The 15,285-nt window shown below is 46.0% G+C and overlaps 1 protein-coding gene across 1 annotated transcript in view; it reads right to left on the reverse strand.

Moving 5' to 3' along the window:
* The window catches only part of CDA (cytidine deaminase), an 11,689-nt gene extending 4,600 nt beyond the window's left edge, over nt 1-7,089 (reverse strand). Inside the window, exons 1-4 of the mRNA XM_015427982.1 lie at nt 7,060-7,089; nt 5,007-5,312; nt 2,493-2,604; nt 1,421-1,478 (exon numbers count right to left, since the gene is read on the reverse strand). Coding sequence (XP_015283468.1) covers nt 1,421-1,478; nt 2,493-2,604; nt 5,007-5,184 — 348 coding nt within the window. The 5' untranslated portion in view covers nt 5,185-5,312; nt 7,060-7,089. The remainder of the gene's footprint in view (nt 1-1,420; nt 1,479-2,492; nt 2,605-5,006; nt 5,313-7,059) is intronic.
* Nucleotides 7,090-15,285: the final 8,196 nt, after the last annotated feature.

The following is a 15,285-nucleotide window of genomic DNA, read 5'->3' on the forward strand; positions in this document are numbered from 1 at the left end:
GGGCGGCCGGAAGCAGGGGGCGGGGCTTTGTCATGTGCCCCGCCCCCTGCACCTCACCCGGGGGATCTGCGTTCCCCCGCGTCCCCCCCCCAAATGACCTCTGATTCTAATTGTGAAATAATGAAGGCTGTTGCAAAATTTTTATATTATGCAATCAGAAGACGAGGCTTGGATAGCCAAGTGTAAGTGACTGATGCATCTTAGTATTTTGCTGTATTTCCATGATGTTTTGTGCTTTCAATGGTGTGTGTGATAACAGGTGATCTGGTGGAATTGGTTATTAAAGATAGAATTAGTAGGCACATTGATGAACAAAAGCTATTGCGGAAGAATCAGCATGGATTCTGTAAGGGAAGATCTTGTCTCCCTAACCTTTTAGAGCTCTTAGAGGGGGTGAATAAACATGTGGACAAGGGTGACCCAATAGATGTTGTTTACCTAGACTTCCAGAAAGCTTTTGATAAAGTTTGTCCTCAAAGGCTCCCAAGTAAACTCAGCAGTCATGGGATAAGAGGACAAGTCCTCTTGTGGATTAGAAACAGGTTAATTAACAGGAAACAGATAATGAGTATAAATGGGTAGTTTACACAGTGGAAGGTGGTAAGCAGTGAGGTATACCACAGAGCTCAGTACTAGGTCCAGTGCTTTTTAACTTGTTCATTAATGATTTGGAGTTGGGAGTAAGCAGTGAAGTGGCTAAGACCGCGGATGACACTAAAGCCGAATCTGCATTTAGCATTTGCTCCGCTGTCTTACCAAACCCACACTGGAACAGAAATTCCCATCTACATTGCATGCCACTTTCACTTTGATTGACTGTCAAATTTTATAGCAGCACCCAGACTGCATGCTGCTTTCACTTTGTTTGATCTCTGGTTTTATTGTGGCTGTCTGCATAGATTTATGGCCATTTTATGGTCATTCAGGGGTGACTCTGCACTGCAGTCAGTATGGCATTAACCTGGGGTATTTGGTCGAATTTGCATTTGCATTTTTAAATCAGTTTCGTGTTGCTGTGACACTGGCTGAATCTGCATTTGTCTTCCCCACCAGTATCCCAGGCTTTTGACTCAGTCTAAAAAAAAGCGGTCTACATTTGGTGTCATTTTCACACCTCAAGAGTGCTAGCATATGTTTATCGTCCACATATGTTTATCGTCTTTTCCGGGCGGCTCCACTGTCATGGCACCTCTGCACTGCTTTAAAAGAATCTTCTCCAAACAACATTCAAACAAACATAGAGAAAGACGGTGTCACAGCAGCATGAAACTAATTTAAAATGCAAATGCAGATTCGACCACCGTCTTTTGTGTTTAATTTCTAAAAATTGGACTTTAAGTGTTTGCAATACAAGTTTTGCGAGAGCAGTCAGAGAAGTATTGTTGCTTGGGTTTTGAAAAGAAAAGGAAAAACCATTTACCTCTCTCAGCACTTGTCTGCAAGCCCCACAGGGCATGGTGTAGTCTTCTTGCATATTGCTGTTGGGACAGAATAAAATGTAATGCCAGGTAGCGGAGATATCAACTTTATAAAGGACACAAACACAATTTTTTTTTACTTACAATAAAAACATGCATAAAACATTATCTTGCAATATTTTGCTTATCTAACAGTGTCTGATAACTGTCACCTCTTGCTCTGAAGTATTGCATCAAAATGTCTGTGCTGTTGCAATCTTGAGTATGCTGTTCAAGTGCGTATTTGTAAGCTGCAAACCTACGATGAGGCAGAAGCAATAGAACTGAAAGCAGAAGACAGCCAGTTCCACTGTGGGACTGATAGAAGCCCTCCGGGGGCCTGATCTGGCCCCCAGGCTGCATGTTTGACACCCCTGCTCTAGACGGTGGAGTCTAGGAAGGGCAGACCTCAATGGAGAATAATCTTATCGAGTTCACCCTCCAAAGCAGCCATTTGCTCCAGAGGAACTGATTTCTATCATCTGGAGATCAGTTTGAATTCCAGGAGATCTCCAGGCCGTACCTGGCAGTTGGCAACCCTAGGATGTGCTTCCTCCCTCTTTCCCCTCTGCCTGCGGCTGCTGTTGTGGTGCAGTGTATTTTCACGCACCCCTGCTGATGCAGTTGTTGTTTTCTTGACACTGTTGTGTTTTATAGGCTACGCCTGTCAGCTGTTGCAATAATGGGTAGCTGTGTTTGGCATGGCCCTTGCAGATGGGGGTGGGGTTCAAATCCCCATTCTGCCCTTAACGTCACTGGGTGACTCTTTGCCAGATGCCGTCTCTTGAAACTTACCTTGCAGTAAGGTTGCCAACCTCCAGGTGGCACCTGGAGACCTCTGACTATTACAGTTCATCTCCAGACCACCAAGGTCAGTTCCCCTGTAGAAAATGGCTGCCTTGGAGGGTGGACTTCATGGCATGATATCCTGCGGATGTAATGCTTAGTCCCTCCTCTGGGTTTTAATAACTAGGAGAAAGGCCCTGAGCTCCCTTGGTAGCATATAAATGGCTTATCCATTGGGGGCATACTTACCTAGTAATAGCCATGGCTTGAAATTTGGTATATCCTTCTGACACTGCCTTCTGGATGGCTGTACGTTCAGCACAGACACCCAGGGGATAGCTTGCGTTTTCAACGTTGCAGCCTGAAAAGATTACAGATCGTGTTCGGGTCCATTCTCACCCAGCCAAACCTTAGAATCCCTATCTCTTTTGACAGTAGTGACCCTGATTGACCGAGCGACTGTGGTGTCATGGAATGTTCCATTGCTCACAGAACAAAGGAGTTTGTAGGCCAGCTTCTGTGAGGAAGGGAATGTTGTCAGGTTAACTGGGTTTGAAATCTCACTGGGACTAACTGGGCAATAAATCAAAGTCCTTACATTAAGATATTAGAATTTACACGCTCCCATACACACACAAACACACACACATTCCTCTGAAGGTTTAATGCTGAGCCCTCATAGGCTACATTCATAATGCTCTGGAAAAGCGCTCACATTCAGACTTTGGTGTGTCTCCAAGATGAAAGCATTTTATGTTTTTACGAAGCTGTGGCCATCTTTGCCAATGGGAAGAAACAAAGTAGAAAGAATAGAATCTGATTTTAAAAAAATAAGAGAACGCCATAACTCTGGGGAGCAGGGCCGGCTCACTCACTAGGTGAACTAGGCGATCACCTAGAGTGGGAGGGCCCTTAGGGGCACCAAACTGCACCCGGCCCCGTACTCTGGGAGTTTCTTGATTATTTGTGTTTTTCATTCTTCCTAAAATGCATTTATTTTTGAAAATTGGGGGGCGCATGGGGGGGGGCAGAAGGGATCCTCGCCTAGGGTGCAAAATAGGCTGGAGCCAGCCCTGCTGGGGAGGTACCGTAGAGGGTGGTCAACCTTCAGGTGGGGCTGGAAGGTCTTCCAGAATTACAATGGATCCCTAGATGGCAGAGATCAGCTCCCCTGGAGAAAACAGCTGTTCTGGAGGGTGGACTCTAGGGCATTATACCCTGTGGAGGTCCCTCCCCTCCTCAAGCCCCGCCCTCTCAGGCAGCCCTCCCAACTCTCCAGGTATTTTCCGAACCTGGAGTCTGGCGATATTTATATTTATTATTTATTTAGGGTTGCCAGGTCTGGCCTGGAAAATACCTGGAGGCTTTGGGGGTGGATCCAGGAGAGGGCGGGGTTTGGGGAGGGGAGGGGCCTCAGCATGGTACAGTACCACAGAGTCCACCCTTCAAAGTAGCCATTTTCTCCAGGGGAGCTGATCTCTGTCCGCTGGAGATCAGTTGTAAAAGCAGGAGATCTCCAGGCCCCACCTGGAGGCTGGGGGGAAAAAGTTCTTCACCAACTTGTGAATTCTTTTTTCAGTATTCAGTTTACTAGAAGCAATTCAAATGCCGTCAACCCCAACGAACCATGCATATTACATTACCTCTGTCAAAGTGGGTAGCGTTGAAATGTTAATCCCCTTGGCAAACACTCCAGTCATATCTCATAGTCACATTCATCAAATCCAACTAGTATATTCATTCATTCATTTGTTTTGAATTAGTTAAGGCAGGAGCGGGGAGAGGAGGGGACCCAACAAGAGAAGCAAAAATCTAAGTGCTAACAAAACGATGACTGAGGGGTGACATGATCAAGGTTTATAAGATTATGCATGGGAAAGAGCAGGTAGAGAAAGAGGTACTTTTCTCCCTTTTTCACAATACAAGAACTCGTGGGCACTCCATGAAATTGCTGAGCGGTCGGGTTAGAACGGATAAAAGGAAGTACTTCTTCACCCAAAGAGTGATTAACACTTGGAATTCACTGCCACAGGAAGTGGTGGAAGCTACAAGCATGGACGGCTTCAAAAGGGAATTAGATAAGCATATGGAGCAAACAGTGGGAGGGCTTCTAATGTCCTGGCCCCACTGGTGGACCTCCTGATGGCACTGGTATTTCTGGCCACTGTGAGACACAGAGTGTTGGACTGGATGGGCCTTTGGCCTGATCCAACATTGGCGTCTCTTATGTTCTTATGTTCTAACGCTGTGAGCGTGAGGCTCACTCACAGCTACGGCTCACTAGGCCGAAGTCCTAAGAGCCTCCCAAGCCAGACTCATTCCTTACACGGAGAAGGAAGTGCCTCTGGGAACCTTTTCCGTGTGAGGGTTGACTTTTTCTCAGGAAGCACATGTTGTCCAGTACAATACTTTTTTGGGAACTTAATCTTTATGTAGGGACAGGGGGGCATTAAGTGGAGAACCTGCAGATCCTCCTCGACCCTCCTTTCTAGAGCTGCCAACCTCCAGGTGGTGCCTGGAGATCTCCTGGAATCACAACGGGTCTCCAGACTACATAGCCCAGATCCCATGGAGAAAATGGCAACTTTGGAGCGCGAACGCTATGGCATGACATCCCGGTTGAGGCCCCTCCCCTCTGCAAACTCCGCCCTCTCCAGGCTCCTCCCCCAAACCTCCAGGAACGTCCCAAGCCAGAGCTGGTAGCCCTACGGGTGAGAGCCAGGTCTGGGGTAGTGGGGAAGGCTAGACTACACCTTCACTTACCGGAGAAAATCTTGCCGTCCAAAGTCAGGAGTGCAGCCCCCACTGGGAAGTGGCTGTAAGGGCAGTACGCAAACTTTTTTGCTTCTCTGCACGCATTCAAAAGGAGCTGTATCTGATCAGATTGAACTCCGGCGGGTTGAGAGTCCTGAGGGGAACTGCGTTGCTGCTTTTGAGCCATTCTGAAGCTCAGGAGGGTTCTCACATGCCCTGTGAGCCCCGAGCCAGGAGGGAAGATGCGTGCGTTCGGAAAGGATCTCCCTCACGCTCTTCAGCGTGCATATGTGGCCGTCAACTTCTTCTTCTTTCCTGCTTTCACCACAAAAGTCATAAACACCAAGCCATCACACACAGGGGCAGATTAACCATTAAGCAGACTAAGCACATGATTAGGGCACCAGGGCCAAAGGGGGCACCACAAAGTTCAGAAAAGGGTGAAAAGCTTAGTTTGTACAGTATATTGTGTTATCATATGAATAAATTTTTGTATTGCTATACATTCTTGTATTGCTGCAACCTGCATTGTCTATCTGGTCAGAAAGGTCAACGACTAAAATGGACTGGGGGTCAGTGTGGAAAGGAGGGGGGCACCAAGATTGGTCAGTGCTTAGGGCACCAGTGAGTCTTCATACGCCCCTGATCACACACTTAAAAGGGAAGCCTAAAGTTTACTATCTGAGTTTGAGAGAAGAAAATTACAATTTATTGTATTTTAGCCATAGGCCATTACAAGCCAAAGATAACAGCAGAGAGGAATACTGTAAACATGAATAATGGTATAAAATTGAGTAAAATCTAAGATATTATAAAACCATAAAACCAAAGTTATAAGCAATTAATTGAATCAAAACGTACCCACTAAGATCAATATTAACTAGTTCCCATAAGAACAGCGTTGGCCCGTATTTTCTTTGCAGCCAAGGCAAATAGAGCCATTCTACAGGATATCTTGGCATTGGAATCAGCTAACAAAAATACAGTCTTCTCAGAGTCTGAATAAAAGCTTAAGTCTGATAAAATACCAGAAAGAAATTTTAACCTAGGTTGGGTATACATTGAGCATTCAAGGATATAATGGAGAAGATCCTCAATAACAGAAGAGCCACAAATACAAAAGCACTGTTCTACTATCTGAGTTACAGCTGCCAAAAATTTGAGCCACTTGCCACCTCACCTGTCAGTAATCAAGAAGACTTAGGTGAGAGAGAGAGAGAGAGAGAGCGAGAGAGAGAGAGAGAGAGAGTGTCCTGAGTAAGCAAAGGAAAAATCAGTTCGGCTCTCAAATCTGAAAATTCAGGGCAAACTAAAAGAATAGGATCTACAGAGTCACTTCTGTTAGAACCACATCTGCCGAATCTATCAGAGTATGGAATACCCTTAAACCTTCCTCAATCATACAGTCCTGTGATCCTCCATAACATGGCCACTGACTGGGTAACAGCAGGGGTCATTTCCTGCAGGAGCGCACAGGAGCAGAGCTCCGGCAGTAATGAGCCCAGAGGGCGGGCACATGCAACAAGCCCCACCCCCTGCTCCCAGCAGCCCTCATTCAGAGCAAGACGCAGCCAGGTAAGTTGCAGAACCCCCCCAGCCCAAAACAGTCCAGTGGCACCTTTAAGACCAAGTTTTATTCAGGTACAAGCTCTCCCTCCTCTGCAAGGGCACGCGCCACGCCCCCCCCCCATAGCAAGCAAGCCAAAACAGTCCAGTGGAGCCTGAGTGGTGGGTGTTGCCTTCTGACACACTTCCGGTGATGTCAGGGTGCGTGGCATATGCAAATGAGTTATGCTAATGAGCCCCCTGCACCTCTTTTTCTACGAAATGAGCCCTGGGTAACAGTGTGTGTGTCCCTACAAGCGGGCCCATCCTGGTTCTCTCTCGGTAAACATCTTAGTTAATTTTCCGAGCGAAGCGTTCTGATCTTTGATCTTCTGCCGACCAAGCCACCCGTCCACGGACAAGGTGCAAGGCCTTCCCCCCTCACGCGATCGCTTTTCCTGGGAACAAATTCACCAATGTTTTGGGCTGCCAAGAACTGTTGGCAGCTTGTCCTTACGTGCTCCGTCAGTTCCCTTGTGGGCCTCTGTCCTTCTCTGCTTTGCATGGGTGGTAATATTTGTCCCCGTGGAGAGAACAGAATCCGGGTGAGCTGGGGAACATTAGCTGCTCAAACCGGAACTCGGACTTGGGGAATGAGTTTATGCTTTTGTTCTTTGTTCATAAGAGTTACTCTGGCGATTCTTTCCTGGTCATCTTGGCACAAGGATGTCGAACATAACACAGCCCAGCCTCCATCTCTATTTCACCCCAGTGCCAAAACGAAGTCAGCTGACCCAAAACCCAGTTGAGTTCAGTGGCGATTGGGAACTTGCATAAGGTCTGTTTAGAATGTGGGTCATGAGCGGCCTTGGGAAGAGCCTTTCAGAGTTGTAAACAAGGTTTCAGTGTCTGTATTTTTAATTGTTAGATAACAGACACACACACCCTTTTAGATGCATGGTAAGTTGGGAGTAATGACCAGATCTGCAGTATCTGTGTTTTTAATTGGTAAATAACAGACCCCCCCTTTTATTTATTTTTTTAATAAGTTTATTTGTACGTTTTCTATTACATAAAATAACGAACAGAGTAATACATATACATTTGTTGGAAGTACAAATGGTGGATTTTCTAACAGTTTTTTCCCACCCAGTTATAAACTTTCTGCCACCTATTTTGAAAAATTGTTTCATCTTTTCCTGAAAGAGTCGTATTCAGTTTTGACACCTTCCCCCTTTTACATGGTAAACAGAGGTACTGACCTGCTATAGTTGAGGGCCTACGAACCTCTGTGACCATCCCTGACAGTATGTATACATTTAGCTGACATAGAGGTTGCAGCAGGTAGTGAACTTTGTGTGTTCACTGAATGTGCAAAGAAGGCTGAACTAATGTGACACCGTGTATGTGTGTGTGTGTGTGGCGCTTTCACAATTATCCTGGAGAGCTGACCATGGAGAAGGGCCACTTATTTGAGCAACAAGCTAGTTCATACATGCAGGAGACTGCGGCCCAGCCCTGTGGTGGCAGAAGGGACTTTACCATTTTCGACTGCTGTGGATGGATTCCAGTTTTGAACCTTCTTTTGCATTCTTTTGCTGTTGTTTTAAAAAACTTCCACACAAAACAGAAAACTGCAACACAGGGGAAAAGGTCTACCATCTATGGATATTTTTTTTCAAAGGGGAGTTTTTTTAAAAAAAGGGGAACATCCCGAGATATGACCCTTCCACCTACAATCTGAAGTGGCGCAGACCGTTTTAGCCTTTGCCACTTCATTTCTCCGCAGGGTCTTCAGAGCAGACCCATTAAGACTGACTGAGGTAACAATGCCTATTGTCCTGACTTGTTTTGAAGGCGATTTACATATTACTTCGGCATTGCATACACTGAACACACAATGCTACCTTATACTGAATCAGTCTAATACTGTCTACTCAGATTGGCAGAGGGTCTCCAGGGTCCCAGGTGAAGGCCTTTCACCTCACCTTTTGCCTGGTCTTATTAACTGGAGGTGCTGTGGATTGAACCTATTGCCTTCTGCATGCCAAGCAGATGCTCTACCACTGAGCTACTGAGCCATGTTAGTTCATCTCCCGCTCTTTGTTGTCAGTTACATCTTGGGCAACTTGATGATGGGCAACCCTGGAGAGCCATGGAAGAGGGGCTGTGGCTCAGTGGTAGAGCATCTGCTTGGCATGCAGGGCTTCTGGAGTTCTGTCCCTGCTGGTTGACCTCCTGATGGCCTCTGGTACTTTTTGCCACTGTGTGATACAGAGTGTTGGACTGGATGGGCCATTGGCCTGATCCAACATGGCTTCTCTTATATTCTTATTCTTATAATACATAGTTGTGTGTTGTGAACTGATTCTTTAATATCTAATAGCCTACCCTTTGGCATATTGTACATTCTACAGCTTGACAAGGAAACCATTCCGACTCAGCCTAGAAATGTCTCCTCCTCTTCCTGGTACTCACCTGAATATTCTCAGGATCTATGGATTCTCTATTGCAGGCCGTTTTTTAAAAAGGGGGAACATCCTGAGATATGACGCCTCCAGCTACAATCTGAAGTGGTGCAGACCGTTGTGCCATTTCAAGTCTTTGCCACTTCATTTCTCTGCAGGGTCTTCAAAGCAGACCTGCTAAGACTGACTGAGGTAACAATGCCTATTGTCCTGACTTGTTTTGAAGGCAATTTACATTTTACTTCAGGCATTGCATGTGTTGAGTGCACAGAGCTGCCTTATACCGAATCAGTCAATATTGTCTACTCAGATATGGAATAGACTGCCCTTCGGCATAGTGTACGTTCTACGGCTTGACAAAAAAACACCCATCCAAACTCAGCCTATAAAAGCTGACTTCTCCTCTTCCGTGCACATGGAGCACTCATCTGAATTTTCTCAGGATCTTGACACTAGGGATGGGCATGAACTGGAAAAATGTGGTTTGTGTTGGTTTGTGGTTTGTGAATTTTCTCAGGATCTTGACACTAGGGATGGGCATGAACGGGAAAAATGTGGTTTGTGTTGGTTTGTGGTTCGTGGCTGAACCATGAACCAAACCACGAACTCAACTAGGAGGTTCGTTTGCATACCAAACTGGTTTGCGGTTTGTGGCCTCGCAAACCCCATTGAAAGGGACCAGAGTCCCTTCAAATGGGGTTTGCAGAAAGCGTGGAAAACAGCTGAACAATGGGGAGCAGGCTGCTCCCTGTTGCTCAGCTGTTCTTGAGGCTTCTGTAGGGAACAGAAGGCATGGGTTTAAAGTGACGCGCAGTTCCTTTAAACCCCTGTTTTCTGCTCTATCCATGATGAACTGTCATGAACTGTCACTAACAGCTTTAAAAGTTTGTGGAAGTTGGCAATGATAGACCCATCACAAATTTCAGTTCATGAACCACAAACAGGACAAGATTTGTGATGGATTTTGCTTTGTGGTTAAGTTCATGCCCAGACCTACTTGACACTTCATTATTTTACACACTCATTTTTTTCTAATATATTTATACCTTGCCTGTCCAGATTATGCGCAAGGTGATTCACGGTATCAACAAAATATACCAGTTCATTAAAAACAACAGATTGCAAGCTGTCCAGGCCAGGGGGAAGAAATGCCAGCAAAAAAATAAAGTCAAGCAAATTATGTACTGGGGGAAGAAAGCAGCATAAAAAAGTGTTTAAAAATAGAATAAAAGCAGAATAATCCAGTGATTTAATGACCAGGAACAACAATGTAATAAAAAGCCTTCTGAAGCCAACTATATCTTCTGGCTAATACATTTTTATCCTGGCTTCAGGGTGGGCCCTCCTTACACATTTTATCTTCACAACAATCCTGTGAGGGAGGTTAGACTGAGAGGGTATGACTAATTCAGGGTCACCCAGCAAGTCTGTAGTCCAGAGATTTTAATCCAAGCCTCCCAAATGCTGGGCTGTGATCACACACAAGAAATAATCCACTTTCAATCCACATTCAGTGCACTTTCGAATTGGATTTTGTCAGTTCACACAGTAAAAATCCAATTGGAAAGTGCATTGAAAGTGGATTATTTCTTGTGTGTGATCACAGCCCTAGTCTGACACTTTAACCACTACACAGCACCGTCACCTGGTGTCTGAATGACTGCACTGAGGGTAGCAGGTGATCCTCTAAAAAGAGACTATTCCACAGTCATGGAGCCACCATGGAAAAGGCCCTTCCCCCAGTTACTACCTATATCAACTCTCTTGGGAGGGGCCCCCCAAAGCAGAGCTTCAGAAAATGATCTCAGTGGATGAGAAGACAGTTCCTGGTCCCTTTCAAAAGAAGGGAAAGGGGGATAGGAGCTGAACCCACACTGTTTCCCCTGTAGAAATCACACACACTCCAGCACTGGGGAAAGGACAGGTAGTTTTATGAAACCTGTCTTTTTCCCTACCATAGCTAGGGTTGCCATTACCTGGGGGAAAATGTCCTGTCTTTTTAACTGAGGCTTAATGTGTGAAAGTGGGCAGCTTTTGGTAGCATGGAGGTAAATCACATCACCCAGTAAATAACAACCCATTAATCATCTAGGAAAGGGACAGGACATTTGTTTTCCCTCCAGAGAGTTGACAACTCTACTAACAGCCTGGGAGCTGTGGGAGAAAGGTTAACCCTCCCCATAGTCGTGGCCCAGATCTAGATCATACTCTAATTGCTACATCACACTGACTTGTGCGTGGGAGTAGTTTAAGACCTGGGTCGGAGTCTTGCTACCCTTGCCTGAAAACGGGTTGAATCCATGCTGCAAACTATGGCATAAGCATCTGAAGAACCTACAGGGAGATACATAAGAACATAAGAACGTAAGAGATGCCAATGTTGGATCAGGCCAAAGGCCCATCCAGTCCAACACTCTGTATCACACAGTGGCCAGAAATACCAGGTGCCATCAGGAGGTCCACCAGTGAGGCCAGGACATTAGAAGCCCTCCCACTGTTGACCCCCCCCAGCACCAAGAAGACAGAGCATCACTTGCCCCAGAGCCCCTATCTATACCTTGTGGCTAATAGCCACTGATGGACCTCTGCTCCATATGCTTTATCTAATTCCCTTTTGAAGCCGTCCATGCTTGTAGCACCCACCACTTCCTGTGGCAGTGAATTCCAAGTGTTAATCACTCTTTGGGTGAAGAAGTACTTCCTTTTATCCATTCTAACCCGACCGCTCAGCAATTTCATGGAGTGCCCACGAGTTCTTGTATTGTGAGAAAGGGAGAAAAGTACCTCTTTCTCTACCTGCTCTTTCCCCCCAGATCTAGATCATACTCTAATTGCTACATCACACTGACTTGTGCGTGGGAGTAGTTTAAGACCTGGGTCGGAGTCTTGCTACCCTTGCCTGAAAACCGGTTGAATCCATGCTGCAAACGATGGCATCGGCATCTGAAGAACCTACAGGGAGACACCCATTCCCATCTATGAACTCCAGCAGGTTATGTATGCACAAGCATCGTCTCATGGTTTTACAGGTGAAGCCAGGGGTGGGGGGTGACCAAGTGTCCGAACTGAGCTTCTGGTGTTAAGAAAAAAAATAATTCAAAGGCGTAGAATACCGGCGTATGGATTAACCACCAGATGGCATGTTTGAGCAACTTTTTAATTTTACAGGCAAGGACTCTGCTGTTGTGATTTATAGATGCAGAGCCCACATCTGGCTAGCGACTATTTTGCATCGTCCAATGAGCCAGAGTTGAAATATTGAACATCTGTGACATGACTTAGCCAGGGATTCACATGCTAAATTTCCTCAGCTGAGGTTGTTCTGCGTAAGGGTCGACTGGTCGTATTCCTGTGATTGCGGATAACAGTGGAGAAATGCTGCGACCAGCGAGGGGTGTAGTATATGAACAAATTCAGTTCAGCAGAACGTTCAAAAACACTGTACGTTAGGGCCACTGCAAATTTCGCACGGATGTTTTCAGAGTGGAAGCCATTAACATTGCTAAGGTCTACTTACACACTGACTGGAAGGATTTAAGCACCGTGTCTATTTATGACTGATTTACTGATTTAACCGACTGTTTAAACAGTTGCTCAGTGAGCAGTGCAGCAAGGACTGGGGGAAAGAGAACTCCATCCAGATGCATGAAAATGCACATGCACGAAAAGCCAATTGAGCTTTGCACTGTTAGGAAGCCCTGTGCCGAAGCAACCAGCTGAACAGCTGTGAATAAATCCACCAAACTGACAAACGGTCTCTTGAAAAGCTGAAACCGGTTGCTCATGTCTCTGGATCTCCTTGCTAATAAATGGACGCGGTTTTGCACACACCTGTCTCTGCTGCACGGACCTGAGAGCAAAAACCTGAATACCCTATTCCTGATTTGTAATTAATTAACGTATGGCATTGTGTGAAATATACAAGACAAAAAGTTGCTGTACAAGTTCAGATTCTTATGCATAACAATAATGATTTAATATATGTTCTTTTGTTTCAATAGCTGAACATCCGGAGACCGAAGTCCCAGCACGAACGAGACGAACTTGCTCGAGATTTTAACTGTCCGTTTCGACCAAAGTCTTTGTCACATCTCCTATCAAAGATACAAAGTTCAATGACTAAGGGGTAACAGTTCCAGAGCAACAATAACACCCTTTTCTATAGATTGTGTGAAATATAGCCAGGAGAGCCTAAGAATGTCTGGCAGCCAGAAGTTCTAGCTCTGTAGCGTTATGCACCAGTAGGTGGCAAGCTGGACTTGTTTTTGAGCAAAGAAACAGGACTCCCAGCAAGAGTGTAGCAAAGAGAAAGAAGAAACGTTGAGAAAAGGCCGTCAGAACCACCTAATCACTGTTAAATAAATTATATATTAATAAATCAAAAAGAAAAACTGGCGGTGGAAGTGAGCTGGACTGAAAAGTGATCAATCAGCCCTATTGCACATACCCCAGAAGGTAGTCCATCTTTTTGGGTCCAGACAATTGATAGTTCAATGAAGACTGACGTTGAATGACCGGGATGGGACTGGAGCCACAATTTGTGCCCAGGATTTCTGGCTCTCGCTTGGCCACTTTATTATAAACAGTGGTCTCCCCTGCCTGAAGGAAGGCTCATTCCCATGGCAGTACTATTGCAAATGTTTTATGACTTCCACCCAGCCTCCTCTCCCTCTTTAGATGACACTGGGATCCCCTCCCAAAGGTGCTCACAGCTAATAAAATCTGGTGCAAATAACTATGAAGACATAATGCAAAATGCTATCAGGGACCAGATCCAGCACACTGGAGGCACTTCACTGACGGCAATCGCTAGCAGACAATGTAGACTGATTGTGCTATGCAATACTGTAAGCACACCTGAATAGGTGATTGCCATGCCAGGACATCACCAGACTTGGCAATGGTATGAAGTCAATTCAGAAGAAGGACAGGCAACTTTGACCACCTATGGGACAAAGTCAGTTCTGAGGGAGAATTTTGCCCTTGTTCAGAATATGCCCATAGAATTTACCATCCTCCAGGGAGTTCTTCCCTCCTCTCTTTTGTCCTTGCAGGTGAGTCTGGGGAGAGATTAGTCCGGCCAGAGATCCTTTAGCTAAAGTCTGATTGTGCCCCTGCCTTCGCTGTTCATGCCAAAAGCCCTTTATGGATCAAGAGTGGCTTCTTTTTGGCCTGAGAGGAAAGGAACAAAAGTGCCCTTCATTATCGAGCCAGGCTTGGATTCCTGCCACAGCACCACTCAACAAGCCAGGACGGATAACGCTCCCAGTTTCTTTTTGGCCTGAAAGGAAAGGAACAAAAGTGCCCTTCATTATCGAGCCAGGCTTGGATTCCTGCCACAGCACCACTCAACAAGCCAGGACGGATAACGCTCCCAGTGTGCGGCTGGATGTTCAGACAGAGAAGATGAGCTGACACGGTGCCAGAAATCTGAGAGATCGCAGGTGTGCTTTGGTTACCCAGAAGGGAGGCTTACAATGAATTCTGCAGGAATCTACCTTCCTCCTGTGGCTGGCCGGCTCGTGATTGATGGCTGGTCTGACAAGCCCGTGTCTTGGAGATGGGTGCGGAGGGTTGCGCAACAGTTCCCCATATTGTTCTCTTTCTGTATCCATGTGTAGTTTTTCCTCAGCAGTTTCTGTTTTCTGCTTTTCACGGTTGGCTTTGCAGATTTTTAAAAATACTGTGTACGTACTTTGTGCGATTTTTATACTGATGTTAACGATTTCAGAGGGACAGCCGTATGAGTTTTGAGTCCAGGGCAGCCAAACCATCAACAGAGTTTTAACGGCATCTAAGAAATGTGTTCAATTAGAAGACCCTAAAAAAGTAAAGGTAAAGGTTTCCCTTGCTCGAAAGCCAGTCGAATCCGAATCTAGGGTTGCGGTGCTCATCTCCGTTTCAAAGCTGAAGAGCCAGCGCTGTCCGAAGACTTTTCCGTGGTCATGTGGCCGGCATGACTAAACACCAAGGCGCACGGAACGCTGTTACCTTCCCACTTGAAGTGGTACCTATTTATCTACTTGCAATTTCTTGCTTTCGAACTGCTAGGTTGGCAGGAGCTGCAACTAGAGACGGGAGCTCACTCCATCATGCAGCACACTCGGGTCTTGAACTGCTGAACTACCGAGCTTCCACAGCCTGCAGTTCAGCATCTTAACCACTTGAGCCACCGCAGCTCAAGAGTCTTATTTGTTCAAAGCAGGCCCGTCGCTACAGTGGGCCTGCCCCCCCGACTCACTGCCAAGGCCCCCTGCCTTCCCATACAGCACCCA

Source organism: Gekko japonicus, unplaced genomic scaffold (genome assembly GCF_001447785.1).
Source record: "Gekko japonicus isolate JY-2015 unplaced genomic scaffold, Gekko_japonicus_V1.1 scaffold435, whole genome shotgun sequence".
In the NCBI taxonomy this organism is placed as follows: Eukaryota; Metazoa; Chordata; class Lepidosauria; order Squamata; family Gekkonidae; genus Gekko; species Gekko japonicus.